Below are 23083 nucleotides of genomic sequence, written 5' to 3'. Positions count from 1 at the left end.
CGTCATCACGCCGCGACGGCTGAAGAAGAGATCGGAAGGGGCAAGCGGCGAAGAAGCAGCCGGACGGTGCGGCCTCCTCCGCAGTCGACATGGGGGGAGGCGACCTGGTAAGGACGGGGGTGGGTGGGGGCGGGGGGCGGGTGAAGAGGGGGAGGGTGGGGGGAGGACATTGGGGATAGTTCTTCCTCCCAAAAAAGCTGTGAACTGTTGACAAGGAAGGGTGGTGTGGGAAGTTCGAGCCCCAGTGGAAGCACTGAAGTGTTGTGGGGTTTGTTTCCCCCCCTAGGGGTCGGACTGGATGACCCCCGGGTGTCCCTTCAGACTCTACAGTTCTGAGTCTATGATGCGAAGGCCCTGGAGGCCAACGCTCAGATGGGGGGGGGGGAGACCCAGCTTTGAAAGGGAAGTGAGGTATTATTGTAAGACGCTAGGCGTTCACACTGGGTCACAGATGAACGGCAGAGCACCTGCTTTTGTCTTGTGTGTAGTTATCTAAATCTTTTCATGTTGTAAGTTGTATTTTTATTATTTAAAAAAAAATATTTAACTTACAATTTTAAATTTTATGAATTTCAATAATTTCACAATCATTTTAACATTTCAAAACTTGACTTGCTGCCAGTGTGGTGCATTCTCTGGTTATCTCCCGCTTGGACTACTGCAATGTGCTCTACGTGGGGCTACCTTTGAAGGTGACCGGGAAACTGCAGCTAATCCAGAATGCGGAAGCTAGACTGGTGACTGGGAGCAGCCGCTGAGACCACATAACACCGGTCCTAAAAGGCCTACATTGGCTCCCAGTACGTTTCCGAGCACAATTCAAAGTGTTGGTGCTGACCTTTAAAGCCTTTAAAGGCCTCAGCCCAGTATACCTGAAGGAGCATCTCCACCCCCATCGTTCTGCCCAGACACTGAGGTCCAGCTCCGAGGGCCTTCTGGCGGTTCCCTCACTGCGAGAAGTGAGGTTACAGGGAACCAGACAGAGGGCCTTCTCAGTAGTGGCGCCTGCCCTGTGGAATGCCCTCCCATCAGATGTCAAGGAAATAAACAACTATCTGACTTTTAGAAGACATCTGAAGGCAACCCTGTTTAGGGAAGTTTTAATGTTTGATGTTTTATCATGTTTTTAATATTCTGTTGGGAGCCGCCCAGAGTGGCTGGGGAAACCCTGCTAGATGGGTGGGTTATAAATAATAAATCATTATTATTATTACCCCCTTTTTCTGTGGTACCTTAAATTTATTTTTAATATTTTCTGCATATCCAAATTAATTCATTTACTTAAAATATATATTTACTCATTTATCCAAATTTACTCATCTACTTTAAATATATACACATAAAACTGCAGGCTATTTCAATAATCCTGCCAATTTTCTTATCTGTTTACAGTTTATTTGTAAATATTCAATAAACCATTTCCATTCTTTTATAAAAAGTTTGTTATCTTGATTTCTTATTTTCCCGATAAGTTTTGTCATTTCTGCATATTCCACAAATTTTTGTATCCATTCTTCTTTTGCCAGGACTTTTTCTTCTTTCCATTTTCGGGCAAGTAACATTATTACTGTTGTAAGTTGCCTTGAAGCATGTTTCTAACTATGGAAAGGTGGCATACAAACAAAACGATGGTGGTGGTCTGCCTTGCTTTTAGAATTGCCCAGGTTAGAATGATAGGATCATAGAATTGTAGAATTAGAAGGCACCACGAGGGTCATCTAGTCCAACCCCGCGCAGGGCAGGAATCTTTTACCCAATTCTGGCAATTACCCATGACTCTTGATAGGAAGAGTCTCCTGCTGTACCAACTGAGCTATGCCAAGTTAGTTGTTGTTGTTGTTATATATTTATTAATACTGTGCCCCTGCCTTTTCCCTGACAGGAGTCAAAGCAGCTTACAGATAAAAATAAGAACGGCTAAAAGAGAAAGCAATCTTAAAGCACAATTGAATATTGATGGAATTAAAACTCTCTCTTGTTTTAATTTTATCAATATTCAGTTGCTTAAATTTTTGTGTGTGTGGGAGATGCGTGCAAGCCATGGCAGCTGCAGCTAGAGCTGGGAATGCCTCCTGTCGGGAACCCTAGAAACCAGCTGTCAGTCAGTGTAATAATAATAATAATAATAATAATAATAATATTACTTATTCCCTGCCTATCTGCCAAGCCTCCCCAGCCACATTGGGTGGCTCCCAACAGAATATTAAAAATGATAGTGAACTTACCAGTATTTGAGGAAGGGTCATTCCGGCCACTCAGGAAATCGGGAGAAATCTGCGCTTCAGTGGTTTCTTTCCCCTTATTGTTCCCGGCAGCGTTCGCGGTTTTGGTACACCATTGGCAAGGGAAACCATATCACCTGTTGTGTACCTCAATTCAAGGGGCTCATTCTTGTTTGCAGAACCTCAAGAAAAGCTGGCACCCCCAAACCCTGCGCAATGTGGAGAAAGTCTGGAAGGCAGAACAGAAGCATGAAGCCGAACGGAAGAAAATCGAGGAGCTGCAGCGGGAGCTACATGAAGAACGAGCGCGGGAGGAAATGCAGCGTTATGCGGAGGACGTGGGGGCAGTCAAGTATGTGGGGCAGGATTTCCTTGGCCGGCGGGCATATTTAGGGCTTAAATTGAGCAGGTGCTTAGGATTGCTTCTCCAAGCAGCTACCCGGGTGACCGAAACACCACAGGAATATGAATCAGTTAGTAGAAACAGCCTCATAGGATGATAGTTTCTCAGGTTCTTTGGGGAAAGTTTGGAGTGAAATTATACCTGTTCAGGGTCAGAAACTCAGATATATAAGGTAGGCAACCCCCCCCCCCCGGGTGAGGCTTATTATTTCTATTCATTTCATTTCTATACTGCTTTAAATATTTTAAAAAAACTCTCAAAGTGGTTTACAACACATTGAAACGTCAAATAAAATAATCCAGAATAAAACAAATTCAAGCCTCAAGGAAAATATTTCAGATCCCTCTCTAAGTGACATTTTGTTTCCCCCATATCTGTTTACTCACTTAACTTATATAGCAGCCCCATAACAGAAGTACTCTAGGACGCCAGTGTGGTGTAGTGGTTAGAGCAGGCATCCCCAAACTGCGGCCCTCCAGATGATTTGGCCTACAACTCATGATCCCTAGCTAACAGGACCAGTGGTTGGGGATAGAGTTAGAGTGTTGGGTTAGAGTGTTGGACCACTACCTGGAAGAATTGGGTTCAAATCCCTACTCAGTCATGAAGCTGACTGGGTGACCTTGGGCCAGTCCCAGCCTCTTAACCTACCTCACAAGGTCATTTTAGGGATTAACTGGGGGTTGAGGGGTGAACCATGTACTCCTTGGAGAAAAACGTGGGATTTAAATGCATTAACTAAGCTCTTCTGCATACCTGCTTAAGAAAACTGGCCAGCCAGATGGAAATGTCAGTTACCAGCCTGGCATCCAGAGATCTCCATGTGGTTGCAACAGTGCTATTTTTCTAGAAAAAGATGTGCCAGAACTCACCAAGAACGCCTTCCTCGTTCTCTTAGAATGATAATGGCGCCTACCTGAGGTGTGCCGGAACTGAGTTCCGGTGAATCCCAGCTGAAAAAAATAACAATCCTGGGTCGCAATTGGACCAGTGCCAGTAGCAAAATGCACCTGGTGCCCAGCTAATGTCTAACACTGGCTTGTGTACCCGTGTCTTTATTTCTGTTTCTAACATGCACGATTTCTAAACAAAGCACAGACACAAAAACGTATTTTAGAAAGTTTAAAATTACCCCAGATCTGCTTCACCTTCCTTGGTCAACTCTTCCTTATAACGGTTTGAGAAATGCTTCTGTTGTAGAGGAGACATCTTTTGCTTTTCTCTCAGCTCCCACCCACTTTGTCTCCTGCCTTGGTCTGAAAAATATGTTTAATGTCCTTTTCCGCCAATGAATTAGGAAAAAAGATGAGAAGCTGGAGTGGATGTACCAAGGACCAGGAGGCATGGTGAGCAGAGATGAATACCTTATGGGCCGCCCAGTTGACAAATACGTCTTTGAGCCCATGGAGGACAAGGAAATGGGCTGTTCTTCTGAGACCGGCCTCCTGCCAGGCTCTATCTTTGCCCCAGCAGGTGCCAACTCCGCCTTGGATATGGCCAGCAAGATCCGAGAAGACCCGCTGTTCATGATAAGGTAGGAAAAACTTTAGCTTTATATGGAACCAGTTGGTGCTGTGTATGTTTTGTAAAGTACAGGGGAGTCAAGGCCTTTTTACAGTGGGAGGATGCCGACTTACAGTACTGTTTTCATTAGCGTCACCAGTTCCCCACTTCAATATGTATTTATTTAAAGTGGGGTTTTTTACCTTGCTAAAAAGACTCCCAAAAGTGGCTTTAAAACACCAGTAGTAGCTGTGGTCTAAACCACAGAGCCTAGGGCTTGCTGATCAGAAGGTCGGCAGTTTGAATCCCTGCGACGGGGTGAGCTCCCGTTGCTCTGTCCCAGCTCCTGCCAACCTAGCAGTTTGAAAGCATGTCAAAGTGCAAGTAGATAAATAGGTACCGCTCCAGCAGGAAGGTAAACAGCGTTTCCGTGCGCTGCTCTGGTTCGCCAGAAGCAGCTCAGTCATGCTGGCCATATGACCCAGAAGCTGTACGCCGGCTCCCTCGGCTAATAAAGCGAGATGAGCGCCGCAACTCCAGAGTCGTCCACGACTGGACCTAATGGTCAGGGGTCCCTTTACCTTTCTAGTAAGACAAAGATGTAAGAAAAATGTAAAGCTGAGACATTACATTACATTGCAGAAACCTGCAGTTATGTAACCCTGCTGTTAGGTTTCATTGCAATGTTGGGATAACAGTGCTGTGCATGGGGAAATCTCATCATAACCTTGACATCTCTCTTCTCCCTCTCCCCCTCCCCCTGCACCCGGTTTTTAATGTTGTTATTTAGGAAGAGGGAGGAAGAGAAGAAGCGTGAAGTTCTGAACAACCCTGTAAAAATGAAGAAGATCAAAGAACTGGTATGTTAAGGCTGCCATTCTATGTATCCTTAGCTGATATTCCATGGAACGTGTATAGAATTGTGCTATTGTCTGTAATAAATCCTTATAGCAAGGATTAACATTTAAAATGTCTTCTGTCTTTGGGTGTGTGTGTGGGGGGGAATAGTATTTTAATTCCAATGCTTGGGTGTGAAATGTTTGGGTGTGAAGGCAGTGTGGACCCTGGCATTATATTGGTGCTGATATAAATGTATTGAGGATAAATGTAACCTTCATCTTTTAATTGTGTGCTCACAACCAAGGTGGTTTAAAGACTGGTACAGGGAGGGGTGACTTTCTACCCTGCCCGCTTTCCAATGCTTGATTACGGTTGTTGGAGCAGCAATTTTTACCCGTATATTATCAGGAGGTAATTATTCCAACTTTATCTAATGCAGAATAGGACAAAGAGAGGTGGTTGGAAGAAGTCTTTTTCCTCGCACTACAGGTGAAACTCGGAAAATTTGAATATTGTCAAAAAGTTCATTTATTTCAGTAATGCAACTTAAAAGGTGAAACCAATATAGGAGATAGATGCATGACATGCAAAGCAAGATATGTCAAGCCTTTATTTGTTGTAATTGTAGTTATTTGTCGTTAGGCGGGTCAATTATAAATGGAATGTAATTAATGAAATGTAATAGCGATGTTTATTTTTGTAACTATTTGTTTTATTACTGTGGAATTTCCAAAAGAAAGCATTTGTAAAAATAAAAATAAAAAATAATAAGTTGCATTACTGAAATAAATGCACTTTTCGACGATATTCTAATTTTCCGAGTTTCACCTGTACTTCACGAGATAGAACTGCGTTATAAATCACTCTGTCGTTTGATACGGAGCTGGCATCTTTCTCCTTCCCCCACCCCCAGTTGCAAAGCAGTTTGGAGAAGAAGAAGAAAAAGAAGAAGAAAGATAAGAAAAAGAAGCACAAGAAACACAAGCACCACAGCCCCAGCAGCAGCGAAGACGAACAGGCGAAAGCCAAGTACGTTTATACGCAGTGCAACCTTGTTCAACATTCATTTCCTCTTCTTTATTAGCAACGTGTTTTCCACTCTCAGTTGGCCTTGTGAGATAGGGCTCTGTCTCTCCTTTAGATGTCGATAAAGGAGGCTAAGAAGAGAGTGATTTGCCCACAACTGCAGAGATAGGACTTGAACCTACTCTTCCCATGAAGCAGCAGTGGATATTCAGTATCTGCTAAAGCGATGACAGGCAGAATAGTTTCCTTTCTCCCTTCAGAAATTTCCTTGTGGGAGGCAGAAGCGCCTCCTTTTCAAGCCTATGCACTTGTAAATCTTTCTCCTGCCTCAGGCAACTTGTTGGATCCCCAGGCTTGCCTTGTTTTCTTTCCCCTTGTCTATCTGTTAGCCTGGGTTCCTTGACAAGGCTTGGGGTCTACAGGTTAGGCATTCAGAATTAGGTGCCATGTAATATCTGAAGGCTCCGTAGCTATCAGACCACCTGGAGAGGTTCAGTAATAACCAGGCTGACAAAGAGGCTGGCATAAATTTTGCCTTTGTCTTTTGCTTTAGGTCACGGGAGAAAATGGACCGCTCTTCCTCGGAGCCTCTTCACCCCAAAATACCCGGGTATGGCTTGCAGGTACGCCCAAGCTGTCTACCCTTAATACTCCCCCCCCGGGGGTAGCAGAATGGAAGGGGTGGTGACCTCGGCTGGCAAGCACGGTTGCCTCCATCAGCAGTCGCACCTTTCTCCAATTTCAGATCCAAAACGCCAGCCGCGAAAGCACATTTGGCCACAAGGTCCAGCAGAGTTCCGGGTCGAAGAGCCGAGGCCTGTCGCCAGAGAGGACGTCTGGCAAGAAGAACGCTTACGAGGCGGAGCTGAGCAGCCACAGAAGGTCAAGGTCACCTAGGCACAATAAACAGTAAGCAAGGAGAGGGGGGGCACCTGCTTCTCTTTTCTGTTGCTGGGTGCCTCTTGATAGTGCTGTGGAAGCTAGGCTATTTCTGGCTTAGAATCATTAGAAAGCAAAATGGGGTCTGAGCAGGCCCGGCTCTAGGCCAGCAAGGGGGGGGGCGCTGCACCGCGAAGCCGTGCAGAAGCCGTGCTGCGAGGGTGGGGGCGCGGCGTGATCTCAGCGCCAGGGCGCCCGACCTGCTTGAGCCGGCCCTGGGTCCGAGTGTACTTGAAGGGAGATAATCCCATCTCTAGCATGTCTCACCTACCCTGTGTTCATCACCCGAGACCCTTCTTTGTGTGCCTCCTCTGCAAGAGGTCCAGAGAGTGGCAGCAGAAGAAGGGGCCGTTTTTGCCATGGTTTGTGGAATGCTCTCCCCAGGGAGACTTGCCAGGCACCTTCATTATATATCTTTAGGCACCAGACAGAAAAAGTTTATTACCACTTCCCTGGCTGATTTAACATTATGTGGCCTTTTTGTGGGAGGGGGGGGGATATTGGTTTGTTCATTTTTTAAATATGTATTTTATGTTCTCATTTTGTATTTTTACCTTGTGACCTGCCCTGTAATTTTTGGATGAAGGGTGGTGTACAAATTCAATCAATCAATCAATAATAATAGTAGTAACAGTACAAGATTGGGAAGGGGCAGGAGAATGAAATAGGTCCGAAGACTCATTGGGACCAAATGGTTATTTTCGTGGTGGAAATAAAAAAGGATCTTCCTGAATTGCAGCCACAAAATCAAGGAACAGAAGGCAAAAATGGGAGGCAGGAGTCCTTCGCCAAAGCAAGAAGTCTATAGAAGACCACAGACCTCAAGGTATGTTTAAGTGGGTACAGTCCCAGGGGGTACATTGTGAAGAAAGGGAAAGAGCTGTAGAAAGAGCTCTAGAAAGCAAAGCAAGGCGAAGATATTCAAAGTCCTGCACTTTGTGTTTAATTCAAGTCCACCTTCCTGGATGCTGAAGATTAGAAAGCTGTTCTTAGGGTTTTTTTTTTAATAAGCAAGTTTTAGACTTCAGTTCTGTGCCCTGGGTGGTCCAATGTACTCAGCAGACCTGGTTAAAACCAGATGAATCCTGATGTGGGTGTGAAATCTAGATCCCTTAATGCCCATGTGCCATGCCATGCTCTTCTCTGACTTCCTTTTCATTTCTGGGCACATTCAAGATTGCCTATGTGCTCTAAATGAGCTTGACACACTGCAAGTAGCCAGAGGCAGTTTGCTGTAGCTAAGAAAAATCCATTTGCTCGGAGTTCCCCAGTTAAGCAGGGATTTGATTTGAACCCAGGTCTTCTCATTTACCCTATTTGTATGACCGCCCATCAACCCATGTTCTCCTTGGCTCACCAAAAAAAAGACCAAGCAGTGTTCAGATCCGATAACACGGATCAAAGTTATAACATTCTGCTGTAGCTCTCGCACTGGAGGCTGGGGGGACTGTAACTGCATTTGACCTGCTTTAGGAGAAAACTCTCTGCGGAAGAGCTGGAGAGAAAACGTCGAGAAATGATGGACAATGCCAAGTGGCGGGAAGAGGAGAGAGCGAAGAACGTGAACAGACACAGAAAAGAAGAGGAGCGAGAACTCACACGGGATAAACTTGACAATGGCAATGGGAAGTTCATACAGTGAGTTTCCTTCCTTCCTCTGAAACCTGGGGGGGGGGGGAGCTATAGCTGAGCAGGTGCATTGAGTTCAGTCTCTGGCATCTCAAGTTAAAAGGACAGTGATGGAAGACCTTGGAGAACCACTGCCAAAAAGATTAGATGTCACTGGGCTACATGGATGTGGGTGGCGCTGTGGTCTAAACCAAGCCTCTTGGGCTTGCCGATCAGAAGGTCAGCGGTTCAATTCCCCGCAATGGAGTGAGCGCCCATTGCTCTGTCCCAGCTCCTGCCAACCTAGCAGTTCGAAAGCATGCCAGTGCAAGTAGATAGATACTGCTGCGGCGGGAAGGTAAATGGCGTACCCGCGCGCTCTGGCTTCCGTCACAGTGTCCCGTTGCGCTAGAAGCGGTTTAGTCATGCTGGCCACATAACCCGGAAAGCTGTCTGTGGACACACACCAGCTCCCTCAGCCTGAAAGCAAGATGAGTGCCGCAACCCCAGTTGCCTTTGACTGGACTTAACCATCCAGGGGTCCGTTACCTTACCTTTTAATTATTATTATTATTATTACATGGACCAGTGGTTTGATTTAAACACCTTCACACGTTCCTATAAAATGTCAGTTCCAAAACTACAGTAAGGGTTGCACGTGGCTGAGGAAGTATACCATATGCAGCTGGTATGTGGTTTAAGAAGAGGCATTGCCTCTTCTGAGCCGATTTCCACCTCTTTCCTTCCTGCCTAAAATTCCTTCTGGTGGGAAACACACTTGGGGTACAAGGCAGGAGGCTGCTTTTCCCAACTCATCACGTTTCTTTCTCTCTCTGTTTTCCTGCAGCCACATAAAGCTTGAGAGTGCGTCAACCTCCTCCCTTGAAGACAGGGTCAAGAGGAACATTCACTCCATCCAAAGGACAGCGGCAGCCCTGGAAAAAAACTTCATGCAGAGATGAGACTTGCTTCTGTCTTCCTTCACTGGACCAGATAGGGAAACCTTCGTATAAACTCCACCGCTCAGGCCAGCTATCCTCTCACTGTGTGAGAGGTCTTGTACCTGGGCATCCGGAGGAGGACGTTCTCTTTGATGCTTTGCTATAAGGGCCGTTTTTCCAAACTAGGATATCGTAAAGGCCTGTGGGGTCCCAACTTTCGGAAAAGTTTTATGTACTCCTGGCAAGGCTTTTTGACAGTAGGCCCTGCCTTGAAGCTCCATAGAGCTATAACATTTAGGCTAGGGAGTATCAGCTAGAGGAGTTTTGCATCCACAGTGAATGAAACAGAAAGAAAAAAGAGGTGGTCCTTTCGCTTCTGATTATGTCACCACTTCTTACAAGGAGCACAGCTGCCAAAACCATGTGTATTTTATTGGCCGATCATAATTCCTTTTCAGTTTCTTAAATAACTTAATATTATTGGGCACTGGACCCGTCCAAAATGTAGTGAGGCAAGTGGAGAATGCCAGGGATTTTAGTTTCCCTTTGGATTCTGTTTCTGTTTTGTTGAGTTATTCTCCCCCCACCCCCCACCCCAAGACTATGGTGTTCCATCCAGTCTATTTTTTAAAACAACTTTTAAATAAGATTTTGTGCCGGGTGGCTAATGCCGTAGAGACAGGGGTGCCTTTCATAAAACGAGGCTTTATTTTACTCAAGCGTTTTAGTGGGGACAGATGCACTTTCTGACGTGGTCAACCCTTAGCTTTCTGAAGAATAGACAAAAAGTAACACCTGACCAAATGGGAAAGCCGTATTTGTGTAGTCTGTGATGTGTAAATGCTGATCTTTGTATACAATCCAGCTGGAATAATAGATATTGTTCCTCTTAAGCATCTGTTTTAATGTTTTTGTGGTGATTTATCTTAATAAGCAGTTCGCATTCGCAGGTGATTTGAAATATTGTTGTGTTTTCATGTGGAACTGGAGAAGAATGTGCGGTGGTTGCAGGGGTGGGGGAAGCACACAAATCCCCATTTTGTAGCAACTGGCTTTGGAAACAGGCCCTTTTTAGAGTGTAAAGAGGGCTGTCAACTATGTTCCCAAAACACTCTGCTTACAAGGACAGTGATCACCCCCACCCACAGGGCTTTTAAAACAATCCTGGGAAAGGTACAAAGAGCTATATGAGAGGATGAAGGAGCAGCACATCCCGTGTGCGCGCTTCTCTGTGCCTTGCAGCCAGCTCCTCAACTCAAGGCACAGTTTAGAACAGACATGGCCAGACTTGGCCCGCCAGCTGTTTTGGGACTACAACTCCCATCATCCCTAGCTAACAAGACCAGTGGTCAGGGATGATGGGAATTGTAATCCCAAAACAGCTGGAGGGCCATGTTTGACCATCACTGGTGTAGAAGAAAGACTACTCACTCTTCCTGTTTTTTTACCCTTTCAAATTATTCTATATTTGTAAAGATGTGTTAGCTGTTGTGCCAGAAAATTTCTACTAAATACGAGATATTATTTATTTACTATCTACTTATCATTGTTTATGGCACAAAATTTCCCCTTCTAATTGAAGGGAGATGGCGGAAACTACTTGGCTGCTTTTGGCTGTGTACTTATATTTTTAATGGTGATAAGGGGCAGTACAATGATTGTATAATTCACAGGAGTAAATGCCCATAGCCCTGTATGAGATTTCTGTTTCCTGTTCTTTCCTTAGCTTCTTGTTTCTGATCTTCAGACTCTCTCCTTCTCCTTTCCCTCAGGATCCTGATTCTCAAGCATCTACTTCTTTGCTTCCTCCTCCTTAGCTACTGCACCCTCTTTGAATAATTATTACCACTGTCTACTCCCACCTCAGCCCAGTTATTTTTAGGCCTTTGTCCCATCCAAACTGCTCTTTACTTTGTGAAACTAGAAATAAAGTGGACCAGCTTATGAATATGATATGATAGTCATCTTCAAATATCTCAAGCACTGTCCCATGGAAGAGGGAACAAGCTTGTTTTCACCTGCTCTGGAGGGTGGGACTCGAACCAGTGGCTTCAAGTTACAAGAAAGATTCCGACTAAGCATCAGAAAGAACTTCCTGACAGTGAGAGCTGTTCGACAGTGGAACGGTTGCAGACTCTCCTTCCTTGGAAGTTTTTAAGCAGAGGTTGGGTGGCCATCTGCCATGGATGCTTTAGCTAAGATTCCTGCATTGCATGGGGTTGGACTTGATTGATTGATTGATTGATTTCAGTTTTGTATGGTGGGATGAGGTTTACCTGGGAGGAGTCACCCTTTTTCTTTAGGCTTCCTTGAAAGCCCTAAACAGCCTCAGCCCAGTATACCTGAAAGTGTGTCTCCACCCCCATCATTCAGCCCGGACACTGAGGTTTAGTTGTGGGGGAGACAATGCTTAATTGAGAAGAAAAGAAACAAGGGCTGAAATTTACCCATACACTGATGGCACTTTTTTCTCTCTGGGTTGGCAAATGGGGTGGAGGGGCTACTGAAGGCATGACAGCTATGAGTGAAAAGGGAGACATGCCTCTACAATAATTTCGTGAGGTTCACTCCAGCCACAGGCGGCGCTGTCTGCAAAAACACCACGTCCCTGACGTACCATCGCAATTCCCCCATTCATAATTCCAGGCGCCTCTCCGCTGATTGGTCGTAAAACGTACGTCCCACCTGTACGTCACTTTCTCTTTACCGGAGCGTACTAATACTAAAAGAAAGGGATGTGGAGGAAATCTTTCTGGTTCCGCTGCACGAATCTCCCTTTAACCTGCCTCAGATTGATATTTTTTCTCCCCTCCACAAGGAGTACCCCCGCGTACCTTGACTTTAACTATCCTCACAGCACTTTTTCCCCCACACTCAAGCGCAAATGGTACATCCCGCTCCGTCGCCCGCCCGCCCCCCTCCCTCTGGCCGACGCCATCTTGACGCCTCTGCGCAGGAGCCGAGTGCGCGGGGTGCTCGTTCCGCGGTGGAGCAAACCACCGAGGAGGAAGCGCGGGGGGGAGGGGTGGAAGGGAGGTGGGCAGGCGGGGCGGGGCGACGTGTTGTCCGCGGACGAAACTACTTCTGGCGGCCGCGAAGGGGTGTCTCTGTGTGTGAGGCGGGGGGTGGGCAAGCGCCCAGATTCGGTTCGCTACGGAGGCGGGCGGCGCTATTCGGCAGCTGACAGCGGGTGGGTGGGGCGCGGGCGCGACCATTACGCGGACGGCGGGGGTGGTAGCGCGGCTCCCGAGTCTTTGAGCGGAACCACTTGGTAGCACTCAACGGGGGGGGGGGGTCTTCTGCAAGCCAGCGGCTCAGGTAATACAGGTGCGGCGGCGGGCGGTACCACTCTGAATGCTCTCGCGGGGGGGAGAGGGCAAGAGAGCGAGGGAGGGCGTGCTACTGACGGGCTTGGAATGGTAACAGCTCTGAGGAGGCGTGGCCGGGCGGTACCATTTGGGGGAGGCGGGCAGGGACGCATGCCACAGACTTGACGTGTGCGTGTCTGCGAGGGGGGGAATGTTCCATTGTGCGTGGGTGAGGAAGGCTCCATGTGGTGCTTCTGGAGGATCCTGTCGAGGGTGATACCACTGCATTCAGCAAGGGGGGGAGAGGGAGGCAGGAGGTGCCACTTAAGGGACTGAGGGGGCGCCAACTTTTGGTTTTTGGGGTGCCTCTCCGGGGAATGCCAGGCAGTGATAGCGCATGGGGCAAGTGGTGCCATTTTAAGCTGTGGTAGCGGAAGGGGTGTGCCCTTCACCTAAATAGCATCAATAAGCGGGTATTGAAAGGGGCCATAGCCGCATCAGTTGGTGGGACCATGCACGGGCCCCACTACTCTTAGGGGGCTGTGAGGGGTGTGCGGTGGTGTTTTTTGGCAAGCCAGGAGTCTGGAGGATCCCCTCGCTGCCATGGCCTCGAACTGCACCGGGGGCACGGCCTCGGCGAACGTCGGCGCGGCTATAGGAGCGGCGCTGAGCGCTTCCAAGACCAAGACGAAGAAGAAGCATTTTGTGTGCCAGAAGGTGAAGCTCTTCCGGGCCTCGGAGCCGCTCCTCAGCGTCCTGATGTGGGGAGTCAACCACACGGTGAGCAAGAGAGGCATGCAAACGTAGGTAGTTCCCTAATCCCACTTCCCTTTAGTCACGCACAGGCAGAAGACGAAATATGGCACCCATCCATCTCCATTAGGAGAGGTACACCTTATCATGCCATGAGTCTTAGTGGCAGATCTTTTGCATCACCTGTTTGTTTGTTTTCAGTGACTAAGCTCGGAAGAACCAGTTCTTACAGGTTCTGTTGCCAACATGGATTAGGATCCATATTCTGCAGGAGAACATGCTTTGCGGAAAAGGGAATTAAAAAGTTCCCATCTTTTGAAATGTGCGGCCTGTCAGTTTTCGTTGCACTGCAGTTTCCATCAGTCCCAGCCGGTGAGGCCAATGGTCAGGGTTGATGGGAGATACCGGTATAGTCTAGCAAAACCCCACCTCTGTATTAAAATAATCTGGTAGTGTGCAGAGCAGGATATAATACTCATAATACAAGAACTTGGGGTCATCCACTGAAGCTGAATATCGGAACATCCAAACGGATGGACTTCACACAGCAGCACATAGTTAAATTCTGGAAGAGGCCACCACAAAATGTAGTGGTGGCCACCATCTTGGATGATTTCAGAAGGGGATTAGGTAAATTCATGGAGGATAAGGCTATCAGTACCTACTAGTCATGATGATTATATACTACCTCAATTTGGAGGCAGTAAGTCCTCAGTTGCTAGGGATCATGAGTGTGAGAGGGCTATTGTGGTCATGTTGTGTATGGGCTTCCCATCAGCATCTGGTCAGCCACTGTGAAAGCAGAGTGTTGGACTAGGTGGGCCTTTGGTCTGATCCAGCAGGGCTTTTATGTTCTTGCTAAATGCTGTGTGAAGGGGTAACAGCACTGTGTTTAATGAACTTGAAGGAGGACCCTTCTACGTAGATGTCTTTCACATCGATTTCACACAGTGTGATAGGTAGGTACAAGTCTACCTCCCAGTTTACCTTTTCTAGGGTTGCTTTCCCTGTTGACCCTTCTCTTCAGCTGTCATGGGAAGAAGAGACAAAAGGTTTTTCAGCCACTTCAACAATTAACTCCGCAGCCCTACATGTTTCTGCTCAGAAGTAAGCCCAATTTCCTGCAGTAGCACTTACTCCCAGATAAGTACAAGTAGAATTGCACCCTAAATCAGATCTAAGCAAATAAGTTTCCACTTTTATATTGGCTTGAATGTGTCTGTTTGGAGTAAGCTGAACACCACAAACTTGTTTCTATAAATACATTATTTTGCCGTGATGAATTCTGAAGCTGAACACCACAAACTTGTTTCTATAAATACATTATTTTGCCGTGATGAATTCTGATTTCTTGGGTTTAATCATTCACAGTTTAAAACATGCATGCATACTTTTGGATGGTGGTTTGGCGCTTGATGAGGCTTGTAAAATATTCCAAATATTTTTCCAACTATTATTGGTGACCAGGCAAATGAGATTCTGTCAGCCTTATTCAAAACCCCTCCTTTTACACCAGGTAACGGAAACGAGTGGTGACTTCCTCTCTTGAGGACAGAGCTGTTTTGCTGAATCTGGGTTTCAATCCCCATTCATCTTGAGCTCGCTCTATTGCAATTTTTTGCTACTCTATTGGTCGCTTGTGTAAAATGGGAAGAGTACCTTCCTGAGTTTCTGGGTGGAGAGTGAGAGAAGATGGCAACATTTTCAATATGCAACAGTGTGCCGGATAAATGCTACACAAACATCTTATCAAATGTTGCAATTTAATAGTCGTTTTGGTTGCAATCATTTGTACACCAGCCACCCACGTGTTGTGGAACTCCAGTCCCCATGAGCCAACGGGCATGGCCAGGGGGTTGATGGGACTTGTTCAACATCTGGAGGACTGCAAATTCCACGTTTCCCACCTGTGCCCTATAGGTGTTTGCTAGCTGTGATTGATAACATGGCCCCAGATAACTGGCGGGGCTTTTATTGAGTAGCAACAGAGCCCCCCTCATACCTGCCAACTCCGGGTCGTAAATATCCGGGATCGGCAGCGCGCGCATGACCGGAAGTTGCGTGACGCAACTTCCGGTGGCGCTTCGCCCTTCTATGGGCACCAGAAAATGGCGGCGCCAGCGCCAGAAGTCACTTCCGCGCATGACCGGAAACACGTAAAAGCGACTTCCGGCGCCGGCGCCGCCATTTTCTGGTGCCCATAGAAGGGCAAGCGGCACCAGAAAAATGGTCGGGTAATTAGGGTTGCTAACAATTGCATTCTCCTCCACTCATAGCTGCCAAGTATCCCAATTTAAGGGACAATACCGGGATTTTTCGCTAAACGGGAGACCGCCGGGAAACGGTAAGAAAAAAGGGGTTTTCCCGGCGGATACGGGATACTTGGCAGCTATGGCCCCCCTCCTGTGGACTGGGAACAATGCTGTCTGTTCAGGAATCTTAAAACCCAATTGTGTGCAGGGGTCAGCAAACTTTTTCAGCAGGGGGCCGGTCCACTGTCCCTCAGACCTTGTGGGGGGCCGGACTTGTTGTTGTTTAGTCGTTTAGTCGTGTCCAACTCTTCGTGACCCCTTGGACCATAGCACGCCAGGCACTCCTGTCTTGCACTGCCTCCCGCAGTTTGGTCAAACTCAATAGTCTGGGGGGCCGGACTATATTTTGAAAAAAAAAATATGAACGAATTCCTATGCCCCACAAATAACCCAGAGATGCATTTTAAATAAAAGGACACGTTCTACTCATGTAAAAACACCAGGCAGGCCCCACAAATAACCCAGAGATGCATTTTAAATAAAAGGACACATTCTACTCATGTAAAAACATGCTGATTCCTGGGCTGTCCGCGGGCCGGATTTAGAAGGTGATTGGGCCTTAGTTTGGGGACCAGTATATATGCATGTGAGAGGGGGATGGATTATTCAATGGTGTGAATATTTGCACCATGCATAATTTGTATTATGCATGGTGCAAATATTCCCCAGGACTTTCACATTCCATGTGATCAATATGGTGGTGTTGTCTTATGTGTCATACATAAACTCTGTGAAACCACACCCCACTCTCGACAAAATGCAGTAGCAAGTTGAGAGAATGTCAACTTCGGCAACGTGTCTTGGTCAGCAGGAAACTGGAGGGCAAAGGAGACCTGCATTATGATTTTTTTGTGTGTGTGTAGGGCTTGATGAATTGAGTAAAGAAACTGGGCGGCTTGAATTTACAAGCAGTGCTTTTGCTTGCTGCAGCCGACCTGTAATTTTGTAATATTGATTTAATGGCGCGTTTTGTTGCAACTGCGTTATTCAATTTGTTTCAAGTTGCCTCAAGTAATAGGAAAGTGGCCAGGCAAATGCAGTGAAGAAAAAGGAATCGCTTTGACCAATCCTGCCAGATCAGTTGGGTAGGTTTGGGTTGGACGAAGGGTCACATAGTTGTTAATCTGTGGGGTTTCTTGTTGGCAGGGGAGGCTTAAAGATAATTAGATGCATTTATGGGACGAATGGCTTTATCTGCAACGATTAGTCCCAACAGCTCAATGGAGCCTCCACGTGGCAGGGGTAGGATACCGCAGATTGCTGAGAGCAAACCACAGCTCTTGCCTTAATGCCCTGCCTCTGGCCTTCTTGGAGGCACCCTGTCAGACATGGGAGAGCTTTGCTAGTTGCCCCTTCAGTGTGGCTCAAAGTTGGCAGTTCATGTGTCCTCAGAGAGACGGTTTGACTTCTTAGTCATTTGGCTCTTCTCTGAAAACAAATTGTGTGGATTTCTTTATTGTAGTTATTATTATTATTATTTTGTTGTTGTTGCTGTTGTTATCATTATCGTTATTAATAATTTGGTAGTTTTCCTGTTGTCATTCTGTCTCTCACGGCTACAATAAACCTACCATTAAAATTATGGACCGGTCAATTCTTCATCAGGGGGCAAACAGGCAAATTTAGCAGGAGATCAAATACTTCTCCCCCCCCTCACTGTATGCCATGTTGAGTAGAAAGGATCAATTTTTGATGAACCACTGAGGCCTCTCTGGTTATATGTCAGATGTTCCGACAATGCAATGTCCCATTCTTTCGCTAGCCACTCTTCCTGAGAAGGAAGTGATTTGGACTCCCAATGGGCAGCCACTGGCTGTCGCAAGAAGCATGAGCACAAGAGATTTATGCGTGATAGATGTGTTGGTCCCACACTCCAAGGATAGCGGTGCCAAAGCTGGGTCTGAGAAAAGTACCTGTGAAGTAATTATGGAGATACAGTGGTACCTTGGTTCTCAAACGCCTTGGTACTCAAACAACTTGGAACCCAAACACTGCAAACCTGAAAGTAAGTGTTCTGGTTTGCAAACTTTTTTTTGGAAGCTGAACGTGCTCTGTTTTGTGTGTTATGCTGACGATTTAAGTGCCACATTTCTGTTTTGAGTGTTATACTGAGGTCTGTCTGTTTTTGCAATTTATTTTGCATTTTTGTTTTTGCGGATCTTTTTGTTTACTTTTTGTGACTGTGTGGAACTCAGTTCAGCTACTGATTGATTGATTGTGTGACTGCAGTACATGGTTCATAGCTTTCATTTTATGGATCAATGGTCTCGTTAGATAGTAAAATTCATGTTAAATTGCTGTTTTAAAAGTCTGGAACGGATTAATCCATTTTGCATTGCAGTGGTACCTCTGGTTGTGAACGGGATCTGTTCCGGAAGCCCGTTCGCAACCTGAAAAGGCCGCATCCTGAAGTGCCGCGTCTGTGTGGGCGCATGACGTAATTCGGCACTTCTGTGCATGTGCAAAGCATGATTTAGGGTTCTACGCATGCATGCGCGCCAAACCCAGAAGTAACCCGTTCCGGGACTTCTGGGTTCGGTGCGTCCGTATCCCGAAAAGACACATCCTGAAGCGGATGTAACATGAGGTATGACCAGGCATCCCCAAACTCTGGCCCTCCAGATGTTTTGGCCTACAACTCCCATGATCCCTAGCTAGCAGGACCAGTGCTCAGGGATGATGGGGATTGTAGTCCAAAACATCTGGAGGGCTGAAGTTTGGGGGTGCCTGGAAAGTGCACCTTGGTTTTGGGATGCTTTGGTTTTGGAATGGGCTTCCGGAACAGATTAAGTTGGAGAAGCAAGGTACCACTGGAGTGTCAAAAGTTTGGATCCAGAATTTCTGAACTATGCAACAATCCCATCACATGTGAAGCAATGGTTCATTGTGTCCACAACTCTGCCAACATCAACTGAAGTAGCCTTTGCCAATTCTAAGTAGGCGGAGTGGAGTCCAAGGCTATCTTAGCAATGTTTTCAACATGGCTTCCTGTATTCTTACAGAGATGGCTTTAAGTGGGGGTTATTTAGACCACAGGGACCCAGGTGGCACTGTGGTTAAACCACTGAGCCTAGGGCTTGCTGATCAGAAGGTTGGCGGTTCGAATCCCTGTGACGGGGTGAGCTCCCGTTGCTTGGTCCCAGCTCCTGCCAACCTAGCAGTTCGAAAGCACGTCAAAATGCAAGTAGATAAATAGGAGCTGCTACAGCGGGAAGGTAAACGGCGTTTCCGTGTGCTGCTCTGGTTTGCCAGAAGCGGCTTTGTCATGCTGGCCACATGGCCTGGAAGCTATACGCCGGCTCCCTCGGCCAATAATGCGAGATGAGCGCGCAACCCCAGAGTCGGTCACGACTGGACCTAATGGTCAGGGGTCCCTTTACCTTTTTATTTAGACCATATTACTTCCCATACTTGATCCTCTATCCAAAGGCCCATATTACTCTCCCACATTGATTGTAGCCCCTGGGAAGAGCCCGATACTTTACTAAGTAGAATTTTGTAGCTATTGGAAGCCCTACCCTTATTATTTAAAGGTAAAGGACCCCTGACAGTTAAGTCCAGTCGCGAATGACTCTAGGGTTGCGGCTCTCATCTCGCTTTACTGGCTGAGGGAGCCGGTGTTTGTCCGCAGACAGTTTTTCTGGGTCATGTGGCCAGCATAACTAAGCCGCTTCTGGCGAAACCAGAGCAGTACACGGAAATGCCGTTTACCTTCCCGCCAGAGCGGTACCTACTTGTCTACTTGCACTTTTTTTGGCATGCTTTCGAACTGCTAGGTGGGCAGGAGCTGGGAAAGAGCAACAAGAACTCACCCCATCATGGGGATTCGAACCGCCAACCTTCCGATCGGCAATCCCTAGGCTCAGTGGTTTAGACCATAGCACCACCCGTTTCCCACACACCCTTATTATTTAGGATCTCATTAATACAAAGTAGTTCAAAGGGAGGAATCATGGCTTGCTGCAAAGGAGGAACAAAGCGGTTTCCTATGTGGACAACGTGTTTGTTCACATCCCAGCTTTATACGCCAAGATATAACCATCCAAGCTTGGCCAATGCGTTCATAAGGCTGGATTCCAGTTCCCACAAATGCGTGGCACAGGCAGCTGTAGCCTCAGGATTGTACCTGCTCAGTAAACGCAGCCGGGAATTCAGTGTGGCAATGCATTAAGTGTGTGGTTGAATATAAATCTGGTTTCTGTTCTGTACAATTCTGCAGGTCCTTACTTAGTGCTGACTCTCCCAGTGAAAGTTTAATGGGGTTTCTTGGCTCTGCCAGTAAATACAAGTGCCAGCAGTACAGATGGTTTTCTTTTCCCTCTCTCCCTTCACTGCCTATTTAGATTTTGTCTTTCTTTTTTCAGATTAACGAATTGAGTAATGTCCCTGTCCCAGTTATGTTAATGCCAGATGACTTTAAGGCCTACAGCAAGATTAAGGTGGACAATCATCTTTTCAACAAGTGAGTAATGAACGTAACTTTTGATCTGATCCCTCCCTTGATAGAGGAACTTCAGTACTGTATATAAATAGCTGGTTTCTTTTTACCTGATGTACAATGCTGTATCGTCCATGATTTCGCAGGAGTCACTTTGCAATTGAGGTGAAAGAAACGAGATGCATAGACCGGAGAAGAACGTAATTTTATATACAATTTCCCACGTGTCCATCTGTGTACTCTAAACCCTGCAGGTGTATGGATATGGCTTGGAAGCTGCAGCTCATCTTTTGAAAAAGACAGGCCATGGGAAACACTACAACTCTCCGATTCAGGCCCAGCTGCATAGGGCTACTTACACATTTTTATGCTTTCAAGCCCAGTTTGATGTTCTGATTACATTTTCAGCCTATCATGGCTTGGGACCTGCATACCTTAAAAGGGGCACCTCCTTCCATGTGTTTATTTTCACTTAGCAAAATTTATATATCAGTTCATTTTATAAGGAAAGCTCTCAAGCGGTTTGCAAAAATGTAAAATGTAACTTCTACAGGTCTGGATAGGCTTGCCTGCACAAAAGTGCTTTAAGCAGAAGCCGAAAAGAATATGCCACAGGAAGCAATTGGCAAAACCCTAAAACTCATGATTTTTTTATTTCTGGGGGAATGAATGGATTTTAAGTGAACAGCACCCGATGTGTATATGTGTGTTCTTGGGGTGTTTGTGAAGTTCAGTGATATAAATAAACACCCTATATGCAAATGCTATGGTTTTGTGTGTTTCAGATTCATTCCATCATTCAGCAGTTTAAACCTGTGTTAACAAGAGACAGAGATTTGTATGCAGAAGCATCTTGTATTGCATACGGAAAGAGCTCTTACCGCTTTAGCTCAAGATTAGCTTGCCCACAGTTTCCCCTCCCTGCCTCTGGACAGCTGTTATGAAACCAAGGAACACTTTGATTGTGCATTTTGTGGCTACACCGTTCATTAACCTTGCAATTTTTAGTGCTTAGTGCTTTTCAACTGCTTCTGTATATTTTGACCATGATGTTTTGGAATCTGATTTGAGGCCACCTCATTCTCCTTCAGGAGACTGATATATTCAGGGTAGCATCTACCGTACCTTGCGTAAAAAACCAAGAACAGAATAACTTCCCATAAAAGAAAGGACAATATTTGTTTCTGTCTAAATGTAGCATTTGGGGTGCAGGGAATTCATTTGCCTAGCCCAGACATCCCCAAACTGCGGCCCTCCAGATGTTTTGGCCTACAACTCCCATGATCCCTAGCTAAGAAGACCAGTGGTCAGGGATGATGGGAATTGCAGTCCAAAACATCTGGAGGGCCGAAGTTTGGGGATGTCTGGCCTAACCTTTTAACATAAGGGTGGGGAACAAACCAGCTGGGGTTAGTATCCTGTGAGCACTTACCTGGGAATTTGACCTGTTGAACACAGTGGGACTTCCAAGTAAAGAGGCATAATACTGTGCTGCAAATTGATACCTTGCCATAATATTTGCAAAAATGTTTCATAGATGTTGATAAAAGGGAAGGAGAATTTCCACTGCACCTTTTAAGAACTCTTCAAGGGGTTATGCCTTGGTCTTCTGCAGCAGGACACTAGCACTATGTTAGTTGTACAGTCATACCTTGGAAGTCAAACAGAATCCGTTCCGGAAGCCGGTTCAACTTCCAAAACGTTCCAAAACCAAAGCGCAGCTTCTGATAGGCTGCAGGAAACAGTCACTTCCGGATTGGCAATGTTTGGGAGCCAAAACGTTCAGGAACTAAGCTGTTTGACTTTCCAAGGTACGACTGTACTCTTGTACTATTCCAGAGCAATGGAGCAGCTATCTTCGGAAATACTTTCAACGTTTGTGCATGGGGAGCATGTAATGATGTAATGCGCCCCAGTTCAGGTTTATGGGATGGCATCTGGTCAGACATGCGCTGGTATAGGTGCCATAACTTCTGCAGCACGTTAAGATATCTGGCTGGCACATACCCACCAATGTGACTCTGCAGAGACACAAGGGGGAAAGGCCTTTACTTGGTACAGATGTAAATGGATCTGGTTGCTATATAACATTAAGCCAGTGTCTTCTGAAAAGCTGGGGGCTATGTCTCTACAAACAGTGCCAGCACCTCTAAGATACGCCTGCTGGGCAGAGTGAAAATACAAGTCCTAACAAGGGTGTCACAGCACACATCAAGAGGAATCACCCCCTTCTCTTCCATTGGATTCGATTGGCAGGATTAAAAATCAGGGAGAGGCTGAACTTTATCTGTTGGTCAGATCAGCTGTAGAGAGTCTTGCTGTGGTGCGATAGTAAACATTGTCAGAGAAAATCTGCCAAGAAAGGAGGTGAACAGGCATGATGTAATCGGGTGGTGGTAGTGATAAATGCAAGGTTATGGAAGGCTTTAACAAACGGCTATCTATAAAAAGGCACAGTAATGAAAACCACATTAAAAGCTGGAGTTGCTATGTGGTTTCACACCGATCCAATTTAGTCCAGGGGTCTGTGCTCTTACGGTGGCCTATGACTATTGCTCCGTTATGAGCCGGCACCAATACTAACATAATTGGGTCACAAGTACTACAGTGACAATGTCAGCATTAAAAATACAGCTCTGATTTGAACCAGGTGGCGCTGTGCATTAAACCACAGAGCCTAGGGCTTGCTGATCAGAAGGTCGGCGGTTCGAATCCCTGCGACGGGATCAGCTCCCGTTGTTCGGTCCCAGCTCCTGCCAACCTAGCAGTTTGAAAGCACATCAAAATGCA

At 46.4% G+C, this 23083-nt stretch overlaps 2 protein-coding genes across 4 annotated transcripts in view; both read left to right on the top strand.

The window, feature by feature from the left end:
- Nucleotides 1-9822, top strand: CWC25 (CWC25 spliceosome associated protein homolog). Its single transcript, XM_035136560.2, has 10 exons — nt 1-107; nt 2402-2574; nt 3923-4159; nt 4919-4988; nt 5882-5997; nt 6548-6617; nt 6740-6903; nt 7673-7759; nt 8407-8571; nt 9389-9822. Exons 1-10 carry the CDS (start codon nt 90-92, stop codon nt 9501-9503), a joined length of 1215 nt encoding a protein of 404 aa, XP_034992451.2. The 5' UTR covers nt 1-89; the 3' UTR covers nt 9504-9822.
- Nucleotides 9823-12841: 3019 nt separating this feature from the next.
- PIP4K2B (phosphatidylinositol-5-phosphate 4-kinase type 2 beta) overlaps nt 12842-23083 on the top strand; it is a 31631-nt gene continuing 21389 nt past the window's right edge. Inside the window, exons 1-2 of one of the 3 annotated variants that reach the window (XM_035137252.2) lie at nt 12842-13570; nt 20220-20317. In XM_035137252.2, the coding sequence (XP_034993143.1) occupies nt 13394-13570; nt 20220-20317 (275 nt within the window). In that variant the 5' untranslated portion in view covers nt 12842-13393. Of the gene's footprint in view, nt 13594-15723; nt 17861-20219; nt 20318-23083 lie in introns of those variants that run through there. The other 2 variants (XM_035137255.2, XM_035137254.2) reach the window with 2 other exon arrangements.

The sequence above is a fragment of the Zootoca vivipara genome, chromosome 13 (assembly GCF_963506605.1).
Source record: "Zootoca vivipara chromosome 13, rZooViv1.1, whole genome shotgun sequence".
Lineage (NCBI taxonomy): Eukaryota > Metazoa > Chordata > Lepidosauria > Squamata > Lacertidae > Zootoca > Zootoca vivipara.
The sequence above is the reverse complement of the archived record's forward strand: the minus strand, read 5'-3'. Positions and strand labels throughout refer to the sequence as shown.